The 21,108-nt window shown below is 43.6% G+C and overlaps 1 protein-coding gene across 4 annotated transcripts in view; it reads right to left on the reverse strand.

Annotated features, from left to right (window-relative positions):
- The window catches only part of LOC139280809 (serine/threonine-protein kinase WNK1-like), a 200,007-nt gene that overhangs the window by 10,913 nt on the left and 167,986 nt on the right, over positions 1-21,108 (reverse strand). For all 4 annotated transcript variants that reach the window (XM_070900527.1, XM_070900528.1, XM_070900529.1 and 1 more), the window contains 5 exons: positions 20,992-21,064; positions 18,960-19,117; positions 16,105-16,799; positions 11,681-11,883; positions 11,397-11,591 (listed from right to left, as the gene is read on the reverse strand). In XM_070900527.1, coding sequence (XP_070756628.1) covers positions 11,397-11,591; positions 11,681-11,883; positions 16,105-16,799; positions 18,960-19,117; positions 20,992-21,064 — 1,324 coding nt within the window. The remainder of the gene's footprint in view (positions 1-11,396; positions 11,592-11,680; positions 11,884-16,104; positions 16,800-18,959; positions 19,118-20,991; positions 21,065-21,108) is intronic.

Consider the following 21,108-nt stretch of genomic DNA (forward strand, 5'->3'; position numbering starts at 1 on the left):
TGACAGAAACTTTCTGCAAGAAGTAGGCTTTTAATTTTATAAAACCTCATACAAGTGGTCAAAAAAAGTGTGAAATTTGGATTCAAATACTTAATCCCTAAAAGGAGTTCAAGTGATGTGTGCAGTAACACATGCGCGCGCACACACACACACACACACACACACACACAATCATGATTGGTTGTTGGCAACCTTTTGTGTTAAGATCACTTTCATAATATATTCCGCTTCTTTTTCCAAACTTCACCAGAAATTAGTCAAATCACCGTATTTATTTGATTTTCTTGAATTTTTGAATTTATCACACTGCCCTGTGGGAAAACTTCGAATAGGCGACTGAATTCTGAAAACGTAGTGAACAGATTATGGATAGAGAGCAAAGCTTTATGCAGGGGAAGAGGAAGAAAAAAGCAGATGAGAAAAGAATAAAAGTGTTACACACAAAGAGCCAGACAGGGCGTACTCAGAAACCTTGTCCTTCTGCCGCCAAGTTTAAAAGTCACTTGCTCTGATGCACAGTGAAACGTTGCTGAGCCTGTGACAGAGTAACAGAAAAGGAGGAAAACAGACAACTAGAGTCAGAATGTTAGTTCTTTAAGAGTTGAGGGAGTACTTCACATCAAATACAAAACCTCTAATCCTCAAGCATTTTAATGAAACAGTAACTATTTTGTAGGCACACCCAGGCTACATGCAGCCTGATCCAATCCTTTTTTTATATAAAAGTTTGAGAAATGTTTACCTTTTATTTACTTTGGAAAAGATGATGCTGATTATAGGAATTTATTTTAACAGTCATCATTCCCAATAATGTGCACTATCCTTGCTTCTGATTAAACTATCAATTTCAGTCTGGTCTTGTCATTTTCCACTAATTGTTTTCACCATTAAAGGCTGTTAAAGAGCTCTAATACTGCAAAACTTAACAGCTGCACAAAAGTTTTTTCCTTCAATGTTTTTAAACTGGATGTGACAACTTTTTTTCCCACCTCAGGTGACCTATTACCACACACTATTCCTCGCCATAAGTGTGAACAATCTGTTTCCAGGTTTCTGGCAACATCTGTTGGTGTGCAGCAGCTGCCCAAAGCAACCATCCAGCAGTCAGACTCCCTGTAGAGAAATCCCCAGAGTCCACAATGACAGTCCTGATTTTAAAGCTGCCAGAAATTTCAATAAATATAACCATTAAACAATGGGATCTCTACTGTATAGAAAGACTGCACTGCACATTCACACACAAAATCAACGGCACTCAAAATACAATAGTCAACCAGATTCTCAATGGGACAAAATTAGTTGACAGCAGCTACAATCACCAGCTTGTTTGTGAAATTCTTAACTTTTTTTGAGCCAATGACTGAGCTGCTTTTCACTTGTCCAGACATCTGGCCTGCATAAACCAGAAATATAGATATCATCAGTCTGTGGAAATGGAATGCTCGGAGACAGAAAGCAGATTGTTTAGAACTTGAACAGGGGAGTCAAGAAACTTCCAAAATACATTTTTGTTTCTCATCAAACAGAAAAAATGGAAATATCCTGTTATCTGTGTAAAACATTAGGTTATTTTGTTACAGCAGAAAAGGATATAGGCACTGTAACCTTAAAAACACTTTATATATAGCATCATAATTAGCAAGAAAAATGTATAGATACTCATATACACACACAAATGCAGGAACATATATCTACATTTGCCTCATTTTTAAATACACCAGTGCTAATTGAATCAATCAAAATATCACTTAAAACCATTCTACAAGTTGAATTTCACAGAATCAAGACAATTCACTGAAACAAACAATGAAAGTTGCAAATATATTAAGACAAAACCACAATGAAAGAAACTATTCCAAAAAAAAACTAGCACAATCAATGAATAGCATCTTCCTGTTGGACAAATTTTGTATGTAGATGTTATGGGCACTACAAATATCTATGCATACATACACAGACCTATTAGTGACTGCTCTTTCAAAGAGCCAGCACAGGCACGATGGGCTGAACGGCCTCCTTCTGTGCTGAAGATTTCAATGCCTTCGGAGAGGTTCAAGAAGGATTTGTGAAAATGAAACTAATATCCACTCTCGATCACAAGGGGATGGATGCTATTGTTGCATCACTGGGTTATACGATCATGCAAGTAGATATAGCACAATGTAAATCGACTCCCATTAAATAATGGTATATATAATGTGATTTTAACTTCTGTGACAAATTAAGGTTAGCTGTAGGTACCTTCGAGCGCACTGGTGTCAGTCACTCCAGCTTGAACATTTTATTTTTTAATGGGAGTCGATTTACACTGCGCTACATCTACTTGCATGATCGTATAACCCAGTGATGCAACAATAGCATCCATCCCCTTGTGATCGGGAGTGGATATTAGTTTCATTTTCACAAATCCTTCTTGAACCTCTCCGAAGGCATTGAAATCTTCAGCACAGAAGGAGGCCGTTCAGTCCATCGTGCCTGTGCTGGCTCTTTGAAAGAGCAGTCGTACTTAGTCCCACCCCCACGTTTTTTGTCTATAACTCAGTAAGTTCCGCATCCTTAAGTACCTGTCCAACTCCTTTCCACCACCTTTTCAGGTAGACCATTCCAGATCTTGACAACTCAGTGAAAACATTTCTCCTCGTCATGTATCTTACATTATTATATATGACTGTATCCTAACATGCTACACATGACTGTAATAAGATATGATCTGTAACCACCAGCATACCTTACCACCAGGGGTGCACTTGCAAGATACAGGTATATAAGGTCAGGTCTCAGGCAAGTGCAGCATTCCAGAGCTGTGAAATAAAGGTGCAGGTCCAGAGTGACCTTGACTTCACTACATGCCTCGTGTGAATCTGTACTGAGGGGACAGGACTTTACAGTGGCGACGGGTTACGGGATTACAGAATCCACAGAATGGCGAACAACGGATCAGATGAAAAGTACAATGCAGGAGACAATTGGGAGGACTTTATAGAAAGGCTCCAGCAAAGCTTTGTAACCAAAGACTGGTTAGGCGACGATAAGGCATACAAGAGAAGAGCCCTTCTCTTGACCAGCTGTGGCTCGAAAACATACGCTTTAATGAAGGATCTGTTGGCACCCGATAAACCAGCAAGCAAGTCGTTTGAAGAATTGAGCACACTGGTAAGAGACCACCTGAAGCCAGCGAGCAGCCTACACATGGCCAGACACAGGTTCTACAACTACAGACGCTGTGTGGGCCAGAGCATACCAGACTTCGTGGCGGAACTTCGGAGGTTGGCTAGTTTATGTGAGTTCTGCGATGAACTGAGGAGAGAAATGTTGAGAGACTTTTTCATTGAAGGAATAGGCCACGCAGGCATATTCTGAAAGCTCAGAGACCAAGAACCTGACCTTAGAGGCAGCAGCACTGGTTACACAGACATTCTTGGTAGGGGAAGAAGAAACGAGGTTGATTTACAATGCAGGTACGACAACTAACGAAATATCAGAAGAAGTTGTTCACAGCACTAAACAAGCTGCTACCCCCACACACAGACAAACCGGGAGAACAGGCTCTCGACAGCAGGCAGAGGCCATCAAGGGCCACAGGAATGGCCGTTCACACCTCATCAACCCACAATGCGAGCAATCAACTAAAAACTGAGAGAAGCTCAAGAGAGATCAGCCAGACGCAGCTCATTCTTTGAGAACTCTTTGAACAATGGAACAGGTCTGTGCTGGAGCTGTGGGGGTGGGCACTCGTCAAGGGGATGTCGATTTCAGCAGGCTGTTTGCAGAAATTGTGAATATACAGGGCATTTGGCCCGCATGTACGAAAAAAACGGCAGCTCGGCTGGTATACGAATCAGATGGGTCAGAAAGCGGACCAGAAGATGGTGGGGACAGTATCCGGGACACCGGTGTACAGCGGGTCAACACGATAAATGGCCGCTGCTCCTACAACAGGATGCCTCCTATAATGATGAGGGTCCTACTCAACGGGATATCTGTCAACATGGAGCTGGATATGGGAGCGAGTCAATCTCTCATGGGTGCTCAACAATTTGAACTGTGGCCGCATAAAAGAGACAGACCAAAACTCACAAGGGTCGACACCACACTGAGGACCTATACCAAAGAAATCGTACCAGTCCTCGGCAGCGCCATGCTCTGTGCCACACACAAAAGCACAGTGAACCGACTTCCCCTGTGGATTGTCCCCGGAGACCCCCCAGCACTGCTGGGGAGAAGCTGGCTGGCAAAACTAAACTGGAAATGGGATGATGTCCATGCCATTAGAGGAACGGACCTCCTGCTCAACAGTTATAAAGCGATTTGAACATCTCTTTCAGCCAGGTGTGGGCACTTTCAAAGGGGCCAAAGTCAAAATCTACATCACACAGGATGCTAGACCGGTCCATCACAAGGCCAGAGCTGTACCCTATGTGATGAGGGAAAAGATTGAACACAAACTAGACAGGCTTCTGCGGGAAGGCATTATATCACCTGTAGAATTTAGCGACTGGGCAAGTCCCATCGTACCAGTCAAGAAGCCTGATGGATCTGTTCGAATCTGTGGGGACTACAAATCTACCATAAACAGAGTCTCCCTACAGGATCAGTACCCGCTGCCCAGAGCGGAGGACTTATTTGACACATTGGCTGGAGATAAACTTTTCTCAAAATTAGACCTCACATCTACGATGCAAGAATTGACCGAGGAATCCAAGCTACTCACCACCATCAACACACATCGAGGCCTTTTCATGTACAATAGATGCCCATTTGGCATCAGGTCAGCAGCTGCCATATTCCAGCGCAACATGGAGAGTCTGCTCAAGTCCATCCCGGGGACGGTTGTATTTCAAGACAACATACTTATCACGGGCAGGGACACCGACTCCCATCTCCGTAATTTGGAGGAAGTACTAAAGCGGTTGGATCGGGTAGGCCGACGAGTCAAGAAATCCAAGTGCCTGTTTCTCGCACCCGAGATTGAATTTTTGGGCAGAAGGATTGCCACTGATGGAATCCGCCCAACAGAGTCCAAAACAGAAGCAATTCGCCTGGCACCCAGGTCCCGGAATGTCTCAGAACTGCGCGCCTTTCTTGGGCTACTCAATTACTTTGGGAACTTTATGCAGAACTTGAGCACGCTGCTGGAGCCTCTCCACGTGCTACTCAGAAAGGAGTGTGATTGGTTTTGGGGGGACGCCCAGGAACGCGCCTTCAATAAGGCACGCAGCCTTCTGTGTTCCAACAGTGTTTTGACTTTCTTTGACTCAGGTAAAAAGCTAGTTCTCACATGCGATGCATCAGCGTACGGGGTCGGGTGCGTTTTGCAACATGTCAATAGTGCGGGCAAATTACAACCCATAGCTTACGCCTCCAGGTCACTTTCGCGGGCGGAGCGCGGGTACGGAATGGTAGAGAAGGAGGCGCTCGCGTGCGTGTACGGTGTCAAAAAGATGCACCAATACCTTTTCGGGGCCAAGTTCGCATTAGAAACCGACCACAAGCCCCTCACGTCCCTCCAATCCGAGAGCAAGGCAATAAATGGCAACGCCTCGGTGCAAATTCAACGGTGAGCACTCATACTGGCGTCCTACGACGATACCATAAGGCACAGACAACTGTGCCGACGCGCTCAGCAGGCTACCCCTGGCGACCACGGAAGGGTCTGACGAACAGGACTGTGAGATAGTCATGGCAATCAATGCCTTTGAGTCCACAGGTTCGCCCATGACGGCTCGCCAAATCAGAGCCTGGACGGCCAGCGACCCCACGTTATCCTTAGTAAAAAGATGTGTCCTAACCGGTGACTGGGCAGAGGTTCGCGATGCCTGCCCCGAGGAATTAAAACCCTTTCACAGGCGCGTGCATGAGCTATCACTACAAGCAGACTGCCTGATGTGGGGCAGCCGAGTAGTCATGCCTCTGCGAGGCAGAGAGGCATTTGTCTGGGAGCTCCACCGCGAGCACCCGGGGATCGTTCTCATGAAGGCCATAGCCAGATCCCACGTCTGGTGGCCTGGTATTGACATGGACTTGGAGCTCTGCGTCCGAAGGTGCACCATTTGTGCCCAACTCAGCAATGCCCCCAGGGAGGCTCCACTGAGCCCCTGGCCTACCAAACCATGGTCGCGAGTGCACATAGACTATGCGGGCCCATTCATGGGCAAAATGTTCCTCGTAGTTGTAGATGCATTTTCAAAGTGGATCGAATGCACCATTTTAAACTCGAGCAAACCTCCACCACTGTGGAGAGCCTCGCAACCATGTTTGCAACGCACGGAATCCCTGACATATTGGGCAGTGACAATGGTCCGTGCTTCACCAGCGCAAAATTCCAAGACTTTATAATTGACCACGGCATAAATCACGTCAAGACGGCACCGTTCAAGCCGGCCTCCAACGGCCAGGTGGAGAGAGCAGTGCAAATCATTAAACAAGGCATGCTTAAAATCCAAGGTCCCACGCTGCAGGGTCGCCTGTCGCGACTGCTGCTGACATACATATCTCGTCCGCACTCAGTGACTGGGATCCCCCCCCGCGCAACTGTTGATGAAAAGGACTTTAAAAACAAGGCTCTCATTAATCTTCCCAGACATGCACGAAATCGTTGAGGCAAAGCGCCGTAAGCTGACTGAGTACCATGACAGAAATTCAAGGGGGAGATGGAATGAGATAGGGGACAAAGTGTTTGTACTAAACTATGGCAGGGGTCCCAAATGGATTGCAGGGACAGTAACGGGCAAGGAAGGAAACAGGCTACTGGTAGTACAAATGGACAATGGCAAAACCTGCCGGAGGCATGTAGACCAAGTCAAAAGCAGATTTAACAACAACACTGCGGAACCAGAGGCAGACTACAATGTGGAACTCGCACCACACCTGGTGGACAGACAGAGGAAACAGCCTGAGGAACGGGCAATCCCAACAGGCAGCCCAGGCGAGTCAACAATAATCACACCAATCGAAACAGACAGCCCAGGCGAGATACCAGCAACCACACCCAAAGAAAAACAGACACCAAGGCAAACAACTGAACCACAACTCAAACGAGCCACGCGAGAGTGTAGACCACCTGAGAGACTGAAGCTATAAAGACAATAAGACCTTGGGGGAGGGTGATGTCATGTATCTTACATTATTAAATATAACTGTATCCTAACATGCTATACATGACTGTAATAAGATATGACCTGTAACCACCAGCATACCTTACCACCAGGGGTGCACTTGCAAGAGACAGGTATATTAGGACAGGTCTCAGGCAAGTGCAGCATTCCAGAGCTGTGAAATAAAGGTGCAGGTCCAGAATGACCTTGACTTCACTACATGCCTTGTGTGAATCTGTACTGAGGGGACAGGACTTTACACTCCTCATCTCCCAGAATTTTGCACAGTAGTCGAAGTATATATACAAGGTTCTATACACATTTAACACAAACTCTGCTTTTCAAGCCTTTTCCTCTAAAAATGAACCCCAATGCTTTGTTTGCATTTTTATGGCCTTGTTAATCTACATTGCTATTATTAATGATTTGTGAATCTATACCTCAGTTTCGTCAGACTGCTTGTCTGGCATCCAATCCTGGATGAGTCAATATTTCCTCCAACCGAAGATTTGAAAACCAAAGCCACTGCCTTCGACCAACGCAACAATCTCGGTTCCCTAGTCACTGATTCCATCCTCATACTAAACACACAGTTGGTGAAATAATGCCTGATTAAATGAATAAGCTGCTTTATTTCCACAGTAAGATGTACAGAAGAGCCGTTACACCAAACTTTCAATGAAATCCATACAACTCATCTTTGTATAATAATACAAAACATACATCAGTGGGGTGGATTACTTGACTTAAGGAGGATGGCTTCTAACTATCCTTCAGTATTTCTGACCTCTCTGCCTCAACGAAAGCCCTCATAGCTTTCTTTAACAAACCTAAATGCCCTTGCAGCCGTCCTCTTTCAAAAAGTTTGTCTCTTCCTTTGATCTCTGTCTGCGAACAAAGGACTTTCCAATACAATGCATGCGAGGTGTTTCTTGATTATCTGGACAAGCTGACAAATTACTTAATCTCTGGGGAGAACTTACATTCAGCATATTAATCACCTTTTGTTTAGATATCTTTAAAAAAAATTACCTAACACCCTCTCTGCTGTAATACGCAACTGGTTCTACAGAGATAACCGGAGAGGTGTACATACTGTAATAAGGTTAAACCGCAACCACACTGAAGGATAAGTTCTGTTACCAATACATCAGTGCTTAATGGTAACCAAGCAAATAAGACAGGTCAGCGCTTTAAACATAGAACTTTCAGTTCTGACAAAGGAGCGCTGTATCTGAAACATAAACTTATCTTTTCTCTTTCCAAATGCGGTTGAAAATGGTATACATTATCAAAGTTTGTTGCTTTTCTCTCAGATTTTTGGCATTTGCACTTTTTTTTCCTTTTTATCTACAGGGCATGAGGGGCAAGCTATGTGCATGGTCTCTTTTTATCATTCTTAATTCATTATTGCACAGGCATTGTAGAAAACCAGCTATATACTACGCATGGCCATTCCTCCTTGGAAGTTCGAGCTAAAATATAAACAAGAGCTCATCACAAATTACTACTACAACTTGTATTTATATAGCACCTTTAACGAAGTAAAATGTCCCAAGGTGCTTCACAGGAGTAGGATAAGACAAAAAAAATGTGACACCGAGCCACATAAGGAGAAATTAGGGCAGGTGATCAAAAGCTTGGTGAAAGAGAGAGATTTTAAGGAGCATCTTAAAGGAGGAAAGAGAGGTAGAGATGCGGAGAAGTTTAGGCAGGGAATTCCAGAGCTTACGGCATAGGCAGGAGAAGGAACGACCACCAATGGCTCAACGATTATAATCGGGGATGCTCAAGAGGTCAGAATTAGAGGAGCGCAGATTATCTCAGGAGGTTGTTGGGGCTAGAGGAGATTACAGGGATAAGGAGGGGCGAGGCCTGGGAGGGATTTCAAAACAAGGATGAGAATTTTGAAATCGAGGCGTTGCTTAACCGGGAGCGAATGTAAGTCAGCGAGCACAGGAGTGATGGGTGAATGGAACTTGGTGCGAGTTAGGCCACGGGCAGCCGAGTTTTGGATGACCAAGTTTACGTAGGGTAGTGCGTTGGAATAGTCAAGTCTAGAGGTAAAGGCATGGATGAGGGTTTCAGCAGTGGATGAGCTGAGGCATTATTTAAAAGGACTCTTGTAATTCGGTTAAGACAATTGCTACTGCTCGAATACTGGCATATTCACTCCCTCCAAGACTTGTAAAATAATTGGGAAACTAGGGTAGCAAATTGCACTACACACGTTAAGTATAGAAATTTGCAGGATTTGTCATGAAATGTGAGGTGTCAAATAATTTACTCTAACTCTTCCACACTCCTGATAGATACAAGAATAAGCTTGATAGCTGGGTTATTTCTCACCTCGATCACAATCCTCCTGCTCTCTCCCTCTATTTTTAATCAGCACTGGAATCATAGAATCTTACAGCACAGAAGGAGGCCCTTGAGCCCATTTGTGCCTGTGCCAGCTCTTTGAAAGAGCTACCCAATTAGTCACACTCCCCCACAGCCCTGCAAATTTATCCTTTTCAAGTATATATCCAACTCCCCTTTGAAAGTTACTATTAAATCTGTTTCCACCATCCTTTCAGACAGTCTAGATCATAACTCGCTTCAATAAACAAATTCTCATCTTGCCTCTGGTTCTTTTGCCAATTATCTTAAATTTGTGTTTTTGACGAGAGTAAATAAGGAGAAACTGTTTTCACAGGTGGGTAACCAGAGGGCACAGATTTTGGACACCTATTAAACCTCCCCATAGCCTTTTCTGCTCAGAGAACAATCCCAGCTTCTCCAACAGGGAATAAGGGTATGGATGATTGCTGAAAATAAGTAGTCTAATCCCTACACTAGCCCAGTTGATTGGAAAATCAGGGTCAAAAATAAAAGCACTTTTTGCAGTTGGAAGTCACAGATCTCTTTGCTGCTTCCAACCTATTTAAATGTTTCCTGAGCTTTTTCTTTTCCCCCCCATGCATGTTCAAAATCCATTTTTTATTCCTCCTTCATCCTAGTTCTTCCTTCGCTGAAACTAAATGCCAATGTATGACCAGCTTCCAGATATTTACTATGTCATTCTGAAAAAGAACAAAAGACGACTTGATCTGTATTCCACTAAAACCTGATTGACTTCTGTGTCATGGCCACTCCACAGTCCAGCTGATTTTCTACATGACAAGTTCACCATGTCTTACCCAAATTCACAGCACAACTAAAAACTTAAAAGTTCTCGTAAAGTACAAGTAATGACCATTTTTCATTCTGGCACTCTGTCCACTTGCAAGCTAAAATAGTTTTCTGTGGAACAATCATATGGAGTAGTGTAGGTACCTTTATTAAACTTAAATTGGTACAACCTTGCAATACAACATCAGCATCACAAAACAGAGCAACACTAAGAAAACCTATTGTCTCATGGCCCATCATTTAGGGCAATGTTCACAGAGATATGTAGATATCACTGCTCAAGGACTTATGAAAGGGGTTCTTCCATCTTTTACAAGAGGAGCAATGTAACTCTCAAGTGGACAAAGGAGATTCAAAATCGGATGCAACCTTATTTGAACAGAAGTCTCCACACATAGGTCCACAAAATCTTCCCTCACGCTTAGTTTATAAAGCACAGAATCAGGACTGCTTTATTGGTGAAAGCTGAATGGAGGAGTCATGGACATTTGTGTACTTTCCAAACAGTACAGCAAGCAGTTATCAAAAGTTAATGTGTGCAGCACAGAAATAAGGTTTCAGGGTCATACTTGTAATTAATTGATACTCTACATGACAGCATTACTTAACACAAGAAATAGGAGCAGCAGTAGGCCATACGGCCCCTCGAGCCTACTCCTCCATTCAATAAGATCATGGCTGATCATCGACCTCAACTCTACTTTCCTGTCCGATCTCCATATCCCTCGATTCCCCAAGACTCCAAAAATCTATCTATCACAGCCTTGAATGGCAAGATCATTGGAGGCAGTGAACCATTCCTTGGGATGAGAATTTACTGGATGCCAGTAGCAATAAATGTGTATGTGCCCAGTTGGTGGCACTTCCATCAGGTCCATTGTTGTAACTCTGGCATGGATTGGGGGATCTCTCAGTGAGACAGTGCAAGCCAATAATGCGCCATCATTGATGGGCTGTACGGACTTTCCCCTGAAATCAGTGAACGTCCACACCCAAAATCACAGATACAAAATGTGCCTTCTGAGCACTATGCATGTACTGACCTTGCACAGTTGCTTAGAAGGCAGAATTGTAAAACAGGCAGAATTTCTAACCCAGAAACTTGACATAAGTTAGCAAGATTCTTACCTTGTCCGGTACCAGAGACACTTTGTCCAGAAATCACCCCTTCACTGGTATAAGCAGAGTACAAATTTTCACTGGATGGTGACGGTTTCAGCAACTGACCTTGTCCAGAAACAGTGAATTCATGAGTACTTGAAGGTGGCAACAGCATCTGCTGTGGTGTCAACACCGAAGCAGTACTCTGAGCAGTTAACGACCCTGCAATTAGAACGCAGCTACATGGCATCAACAGAAAAAAAAAATCATAGTACAAAAAGCTATTGCAATGGATGTTAGTCATAACCTACCAGAAAGTAAAGGACTCTTTTGTCCTTGGGAACTGCTCCGACTGGATTTGCTGCTTTTTCCTTTGGTGGGTCGTCTGCGACGTCCAGACAGGGGTGCCACAGGTGGAATTATTACAGCTGGTGGTGCCTTACCCAATTTTATATAAAGCTCCTCGATCTCCTGCTTCTGCCGTGATTGCAACTCCTGAATTTCTTTCAAATGTCTGAAACATATCAGTTTGGGATACTATATTATCGAAGATTTGTGTTGGTTTTACATACTTCATATTATATGGTATTTTGACTAAAATGTTAAAAGACTTTGATAGGGTATATACAGTCCCCACCACTTATCGTGGGCATGTTCCTGCGAACATGTTTGCCTGATATACACGATGGTAAATATAACATGGTAGCGCTACAAGAATGTTGTTGCCGCTCAATAGCATCCGCAACTTCTTAAATCGCTACCTGGATAAACCTCCTTACTGACAGACTCCAAGACCTGACCAAGGACCCAGAGATCTGCAGCTCCAACCTCACCTTGGCAGTGGTCATCAGGAAACTGGAGGAGCTGGGAGCAGGTCCCATCAGAAACAAGCTATTACCAGGTAGAGCATTTCAGCAAAATTCAGACAGGAGAGAAAAAAAACACTTAACTGCTTCAATAAAACCATTTAAACAACAGAAACGCCCAATTAGGGCACAACAGTTCTAGGATTATTGTGCATAGAAACAGAGAATAGGTGCAGGGGTAGGCCATTCGGCCCTTCGAGCCTACACCACCATTCAATAAGATCATGGCTGATCATTCACCTCAGTACCCCTTTCCTGCTTTCTCTCCATACCCCTTGATCCCTTTAGCCGTAAGGGCCACATCTAACTCTCTTTTGAATATATCTAACGAACTGGCCTCAACAACTTTCTGTGGTAGAGAATTCCACAGATTCACAATTTTCTGAGTGAAGAAGTTTCTCCTCATCTCGGTCCTAAATGGCTTATCCCTTATCCTTAGATTGTGACCCCTGGTTCTGGACTTCCCCAACATCGGGAACATTCTTCCTGCATCTAACCCGTCCAATCACTTCAGAATTTTATATGTTTCAATGAGATCCCTCTCATTCTTCTAAATTCCAGTAAATATAAGCCTAGTCGATCCAATCTTTCTTCATATGTCAGTCCTGCCATCCCGGGAATCAGTCTGCTGAACCTTCGCTGCACTCCCTCAATAGGAAGAACGTCCTTCCTCAGATCAGGAAAACAATATTCAAGGTGTGGCCTCACCAAGGCCCTGTACAACTGCAGTAAGACCTCCCTGCTCCTATACTCAAATCCTCTCGCTATGAAGGCCAACATGCCATTTGCCTTCTTCACTGCCTGCTGTACCTGCATGCCTACTTTCAATGACTGATGTACCATGACACCCAGGTCTCGTTGCACTTCCCCTTTTCCTAATCTGTCACCATTCAGATAATAGTGATTAGTACCCCACTAATCACGCCTGCCATTCTGAAAAGGACCCGTTTATTCCTACTCTTTGTTTCCTGTCTGCCAATCAGTTCTCTATCCACGTCAATACATTACACCCAATACCATGTGCTTTAATTCTGCACAGTAATCTCGTATCATCGGCAGTCCCTCGGAATCGAGGAGGACTTGCTTCCACTCCCTAAGTGAGTTCTTTAATGGCTGAACAGTCCGATACGGGAGCCACAGACCCTGTTACAGGTGGGACAGACATTCGTCGGGAGAAAGGGTCGGTAGAGCTGGTTTGCCGCACGCTTCTTCCGTTGCCTGCGCCTGGCCCCTTCATGCTCCTTGCGTCGAGACTCAAAGAGCTCAACGCCCTCCCAGATGGACTTTCTCCACCTCGGGTGGTCTGCGGCCAGGGTCTCCCAGGTGTCAGTGCTGATGTCGCACTTTATCAGGGAGGCTTTGAGGGTATCCTTATTAAGTTTCCGCTGTCCTCCTTTGGCTCGTTTACCATGAAGGAGCTCCGCATAAAGCATTTGCTTCGGGAGACTCATATCTGACATGCGTACTATGTGGCCTTCCCAGCAGGACCTTGTCAAAAGCCTTTTGAAAGTCCAAATGCACCACATCCACTGGTTCTCCCCTGTCCACTCTACTAGTTACATTCTCAAAAAAATTGTTGAAGATTTGTCAAGCATGATTTCCCTTTTATAAATCCATGCTGACGTGCCCCGATCCTGTCACTGCTTTCCAAATGCGCTGCTATTACATCTTTAATAATTGATTCCAACATTTCCCCCACTACCGATGTCAGGCTAACCGGTCTATAATTCACTGTTTTCTCTCTCCCTCCTTTTTTTAAAAAAAAGTGGGATTACATTAGCCACCCTCCAATCCATAGGAACTGATCCAGAGTCTATAGAATGTTGGAAAATGACCACCAATGCATCTACTATTTCTAGGGCCACTTCCTTAAGTACTCTGGGATGCAGACTATCAGGCCCTGGGGATTTATCGGCCTTCAATCCCATCAATTTCCCGAACACGATTTCCTGACTCATAAGGATTTCCTTCAGTTCCTCCTTCTCACTAGACCCTCGGTCCCCTAGTATTTCCGGAAGGTTATTTGTGTCTTCCTTAGTGAAGACAGAATCAAAGTATTTGTTCAATTGGTTTGCCATTTCTTTGTTCCCCATTATAAATTCACCTGATTCTGATTGCAAGGGACCTACATTTGTCTTCACTAATCTTTTTCTCTTCACATATCTATACTAGCTTTTGCAGTCAGTTTTTATGTTCCCTGCAAGCATACTCTCATACTCTATTTTCCCCCTCCTAATTAAACGCTTTGTCCTTCTCTGCTGAATTCTAAATTTCTCCCAGTCCTCAGGTTTGCTGCTTTTTCTCGCCAATTTGTACGCCTCTTCCTTGGATTTAACACTATCCCTAATTTCCTTTGTTAGCCACGGTTGAGCCACCTTCCCCATTTTATTTTTACGCCAGGCAGGGATGTACAATTGAAGTTCATCCATGTGATCTTTAAATGTCTACCATTGCCTATCCACCGTCAACCCTTTAAGTATCATTCGCCAGTCTATCCTAGCCAATTCACATCTCATACCATCGAAGGTACCTTTCTTTAAGTTCAAGACCCTAGACTCCGAATTAACTGTGTCACTCTCCATCTTAATGAAGAATTCTACCATATTATGGTCACTCTTCCCCAAGGGGCCTCGCACAACAAGATTGCTAATTAATCCTCTCTCATTACACAACACCCAGTCTAGGATGGCCAGCTCTCTAGTTGGTTCTTCGACATATTGGTCTAGAAAACCATCCCTAATACACTCCAGGAAATCCTCCTCCACCGTATTGCTACCAGTTTGGTTAGCCCAATCTGTATGTAGATTAAAGTCACCCATGATAACTGCTGTACCCTTATTGCACGCAACCATAATTTCCTGTTTGATGCCATCCCCAACCTCACTACTGTTTGGTGGTCTGCACACAACTCCCACTAGCGTTTTCTGCCCTTTGGTGTTCTGCAGCTCTACCCATACAGATTCCACATCAACCAAGCTAATGTCCTTCCTTACTATTGCGTTAATCTCCTATTTAACCAGCAACGCTACCCAACCTCCTTTTCCTTTCTGTCTATCCTTCCTGAATATTGAATACCCCTGGATGTTGAGTTCCCAGCCTTGGTCACCCTGGAGCCATGTCTCCATGATGTCAATTACATCATATCCGTTAACAGCTATCTGCGCAGTTAATTTATCTACCTTTTTACGAATACTCCTCTCATTGAGGCACAGAGCCTTCAGGCTTGTTTTTTTTAAAACACACTTTGCCCCTTAAGAATTTTGCTGTAATGTGGCCCTTTTTGCTTTTTGCCTTGGGTTTCTCTGCCCTCCACTTTTATTTTTCTCCTTTCTACCTTTTGCTTCTGCCCCCATTTTACTTCCCTCTGTCTCCCTGCATAGGTTCCCATGCCCCTGTCATATTAATTTAAACCTTCCCCAATAGCACTAGCAAACTTCCCCCAGGACATTGGTTCCGGTGCTGCCCAGGTGCAGACTGTCCGGTTTGTACCTGTCCCACTTCCTCCAGAACCGGTTCCAATGTCCCAGGAATTTGAATCCGTCCCTCTTGCACCATTTCTCAAGCTATGTATTCATTTTAATTATCCTGCTATTTCAGGAAAATAATAGAAAAGTCCTCCTTTGAAGGTAAAACAACAAAAATTAAAAAATGATTTGTTGCTTTTTTCTATACATGGAATGAGACAAGCCTGCAAATCTCAAGGCTCGAAAGCATTCCTTGCTCTCTTAGACAGGTGACTATTCACAGACTAGTGTTAATATATATGTTTTAATACTTGCTAAATTTCACTTAACTGCTGGAAACAGACTTATTTACATCAGTGTACATTGAACACGTCAGACAAATTTGAAAAGTAACTCAACACTCACTTGTCCCTCAATCTGTGCAGCTCTTTCCTCATATCTTCATCTTCAATTTCTGAATCATTATCACTGCTTACGTAGGAGGAATTAAATGAGTTAGTAAGGTTCTGTACAATGATGGTACCCTTGGATTCTGGTGATTGTGGAGAGACTGTACTCCCTGCACTATCAACCTGTGTTTGATCCAGTTCCTTTGAATAGGGTTGCTGTCCAGCCTCCAGTAGAACTGGTCCATTTGTGTGTAGATATTGTTCTGATCCAATCGATTCTTTTGGTGGTAAAATTTGATCTGCAGCCCCAATGTGATCCACTGGCCCAGATGAGAGTACTGTTAATGGAGCAGTAGTCACAGGAACACAGGGATAGTTTCCCTTGCCAGCTTCATAAGTAACTTCATCTTGTGTCCTTGCCACTGAAAAACGACCAACTGTGTCTCGTCTTGTTGTGACCTGGAATCGTCCTATTTTTGCCTGCTGGGCGGACTCCTGCTCTTGGTATGGTGGAGATTTACTGTTTTTGCTTTGAGTTACTGATGCACTATCCACCACATCTTCACGACTGACATATTCAGAAGGTTTTACCACTGTACTTTCAGGGCTGCTTCCAGAAAAGGAAGACTCATCTGAAACATGTTTCTGCTTACTCTCTTCCTGTTTATCATATGCTTCTTGATACAAGACATCATCTGTTGCAACAGAAACCTACAAGGAAAGAAGTTACTTAGTGGTTTTCCAAACAAAAATTCATTCAGGTTTGGCTCATTAGCAACGTTCCCTCTAAGCTGCACGGCCAGGTCCCGCGCATGAGCCGGCCTTAAATAGAAAACCACGAATAGGCTGCATTTTGAATAGACCCCGCTGCCCTTTAATGGGGTTGCGCAGGCCAAAAAAATTAGAGGGAACATTGCTCATGAATGAAAGAACGAGAAGACACAAGCAGTCAAATGCACACTCTGTTGTTGGGCTAGGGTTTAAAATTATTCATAAAACACAGAACTGTTAAATGTATGATAGCAGGTACTGAAAAGTATGCTATATGTCGGAAGATCTGACTGACATAACGGGCTAAAATATGGCCCTCCGGTTAAAACGGCGCACTTGCCTGAGGTGCGCCGACTTTGTACTCCAAAAACGGCGGTGAAAATGTAGCTTCGTATTCTCCCCATGCCATGGACCGTCGTAGGCCTTGGCGTGGCAAAAGCAGAGGGGGGCGGAGTCAGGTCCCAGCGCTGAACACAGTACCGGGATCTCTGCACATGCGCGCGCATGCGCAGTGGCTCCTCACCCCCAGAATCTGAAAGTGCGCTCTGCAGGCTGTGTGGGAGGGGCCCGAAGCTCACCGCCCCTATCCCTGACCGGCCAGGCCCGCTGTTGATCTCTCCCACCCACCCCCCACCATCACCGATGCAGTTTTCAGCCTTTCCTTCCCTCCCCCGTTCACAGATGCCGCGTTCAGCCTCTCCCTCCCTCCCTCCCCTATTCACAGATGCTGCGTTGAGCCGAGCCTCCCGGTGTGCGTCTTATCGCCCCTATCCCAGGCCGAATGGCCTCCCGCTGCCGAGTTTAGTTGAAGGTAGGATTTACTTCAGTTCTTTATTGAATGTTTATTACTTTTTGTGTTGTGTTTAGTGCTTTGTAAGTCTTGGTGCTTTAGGTGCAGCTCTTCTCAGCTTCCTTGTATTTTTTATTTGTTATTGAATATTTATTTTTGTGCTTTGTTTAGTGCTTGGTGCTTTAGAATGTACTTACCTGCGCTGATTTCTTAACTCTCCACAAGGGTTTTCTGTGCGGGCCACATACGCTGGCCTAAGTTAGTTTGGAGCAACTATTAGCTGTCCAAACTTGCTTAAATGGCCAAAACAGGCGTAGGTGGCTGGTAACTCCCACTTTTGAACAAAAAACTAAACTAAAAAAAATCCTAACTAACTTACTTACACTGGTGCAAATTAAATGGACAGAATTGCAATTTTTAAAGATACTCCAAAAAAATCAAATTGCTTCAAAAAAACGGAGCAACTCCTGGGCAAATTTGGGCCCAACATGCGGCCACCAAGACAGAAGTTGGAGTTATTTTGACAAATTTAATTAACTGGAGATAGTTTTGATTAAATTCTCCATTATACAAAAAAACTAAAATTTAAGAAAGTTTGAAGCTGTAAAATGTAATCAATCTGATCAATAATAGAACAAAATGCACAATGAAGCAAAACATTTTGGCTTTCCTACACCAAGGAATGCCATGCCTTACAGTTACACTCAAGGTATTTTTCTTTTCATTAATATAAAATCTCTTAAATGGACCGTGAAAGAATTAAATGTAAAAACAGTCTAAAAATCTACATATTACTAATTGATCGTCCATGGTGTTGCACAGGGAGTCAAGACCAACAGTCGTCATCAGGTAAAGAGGTTAGCGGGCAGGGCATAATTGGATCAATATGTAATTAAATCCTCATTCTGATGTCATACATTCCTTATTTTTATATTGCCATTATAAATTCCTACATCTATTATAATAAAAATGGCTATAAAAACTTGTCATGCTGTAATTACACCTGCCCACCAGTGTGACAATGGAGCGCCTCCACTGGGGGTGGTGTAATTAAAGCAAATAGGGTTTTAAAATATTTGGCATATGTTTGTAGGGTTCTTATAGCTGTTCAACATTATCTGAGAATGATGTCTAATTCAATGAATTGAGAGAAGGTTGGTGGGAAAAAGCACAGCAATCTTGAAGCAGCAAACCAGAGATTTATAGTCAAATTGATACAGGTATCAGATTATGGCAAAACAAAAGCAATGTATGGTAAAAAATACACAGAATGCTTTAATCTCCTCTGGTTTGCAACACTGAATTCTTACCTGAAAACGTCCCATTTTAACAACTCCACTTCCAAAACCAGCAATTGTAGCTGTGTTTGAGGCTACAACACCTTCCTCGCAAGACCGTGACACTACCACAGGATAGCCAGATCGGTCTTCTGAGGCAGTCAAACTGTCACCTAGCTGTGAGACATAACCTGGAGTGGGAATAGGGGAGAACAAAAACTATTAAAAAATACAGCTGTAAATTAGATCATCTCAAAAGTAGAAGCAGCTCATGTGGTTGAGTATATTCAAAATTTGATTGCTCACTTCTAGAGCTTTCAAAATTGGACTGGTTTATTTATTTGAACAAAAATTAAATGAGGAAAGACACCTTGTAAATGTTGGTCTGTGTCTGACAGCTATTATCAATTAAAATGTTTGCATAGCATAACATAGGTTATAACCAGGCAATTCTGACAGTCAAGACAAGATGCAGTGATAATCAAGAGAAAGAATTGGAGGTAGATTGCTTCAAATTTCAAGGGCCCAAGTTTCCACATGATTTGCGCCTGATTTTTAGGAGCAACCGGTGGAGATCGGACAATCTTAGAAATCGCAATTCTTCACATTTTTTTTTCTGCAGTTCTAGTCAGTTAGAACAGTTTCACTTTGGAACAGAATTTTTTCTTCAAAAGGGGGCGTGTCCGGCCACTGACACCTGATTTCAAAGTTTCCACAGTGAAAACGTACTCCAAACTAACTTAGAATGGAGCAAGTGAAGATTTGTGTCGAACTGAAAAAACCTGTTCTACACATTAAAAAATCAGGCGCAGGTTACAAATTAGGCGTCCAGAACGAGGTGGGGGGGGGGGGGGGGGAAGGGAAGTCATTAAATTCTATAATAAATCCTTATTTATACTTATACAAATATTATACAAATAAATCCAACCTGAATAAAAATTTATAAGCAAAGAAAAGATTAAATAAACCATCTTCCTACCTGTGTGAAAGTGCTTCAGCCAGGGAGAATGCTGCAGGAAGCCTCACAAGTTGAGGCAGCCATTCGTTCCTGACGGCAGGGGGGGGGGGGGGAGGAGGAGGCAGCCGTTTGTTCCCACGGGGGGGTGCAGCTGCCTCAACTTTGAGGCTTCCTGCAGCCTTCTCACTGCTGCAAGAAGCCTCAGTGCTGATGGCAATGTGCTTATATTAAAAAATGTTCAAAAATTAAACAGCTACAAAGAACTGCAAAAATGGCCGAGTGCCAATGTTTCTTTCACACTGCGCATGCGCGAACGCTCCAACGCGCACGCGCAAGGTTGCCGGCAGGGGAAAAAAACTAATTTAAATGGTATCCGCCCCCTCCCACTTACAAAATCGGCGCAAGTGGTAGGCTCCGCCCCCTGGGCGCCACGCCAAGCTGCAGGGCGCTCCAGAATCGAGCGTCTTTTTTTTCCGGCGCGAAAAACGGGCGCCCAGCTCGGAGGGGCGCCCGTTTTTTGTCGTGTGGAAACTTGGGCCCCAAGTATTTGTTTTGAAAAATGAACTCCAAGTACAATGAGAAATGACACTTTCTCTGAGTTTAATGCACTGTCTGCAGTCCATGACATCACACGGTACTCCATAACTGATTGAAAATGTATTTGATTTATTTTCCCAAGTTGTTCATGTCACAATGATGAATAAATTAACAATTGCCTTCATCAGCCTTAGTTGGCCAGGATAGAGCTTGGACCAGTTGCAGTTGTGCATCAATATTTAAACAAAATTCTACCAAGCTAGCGAATCTACATTTTTTGCCAAAATTCATATCTGAATCTTTTAGGTTTCATTAATGCAGTGGGGAAAAAAATTACCCACGCCTCGTTTCACTTGGTACAAAAGACCACTAACGTTATCTACTCTACTCATCCATTTCACACTCCTTAACTGTAGTAAATTCAGGATCACTTTCACTACTTAAAAATCCTTTGATTATATTCGGCTGACGATAAATATTTTGAGCGGTAATCCATTATAACATCACACAAGATTCACTTTCTCTGCAAGGAGTACTGTAGAATGTAGCTCATGTCAGTAAATTTTTTACCTTCACCAGGCAGGCCGGTTGTTATAAAGCTCTGTCCAGGAGGCACCATCGATCCATTCACTGGAATCACACCCTGTGATAACAGGAAAAAAGGATAAGTTTAATGACTTAACTGCC

This window comes from Pristiophorus japonicus, chromosome 15, assembly GCF_044704955.1.
Source record: "Pristiophorus japonicus isolate sPriJap1 chromosome 15, sPriJap1.hap1, whole genome shotgun sequence".
Taxonomy (NCBI): Eukaryota; Metazoa; Chordata; class Chondrichthyes; family Pristiophoridae; genus Pristiophorus; species Pristiophorus japonicus.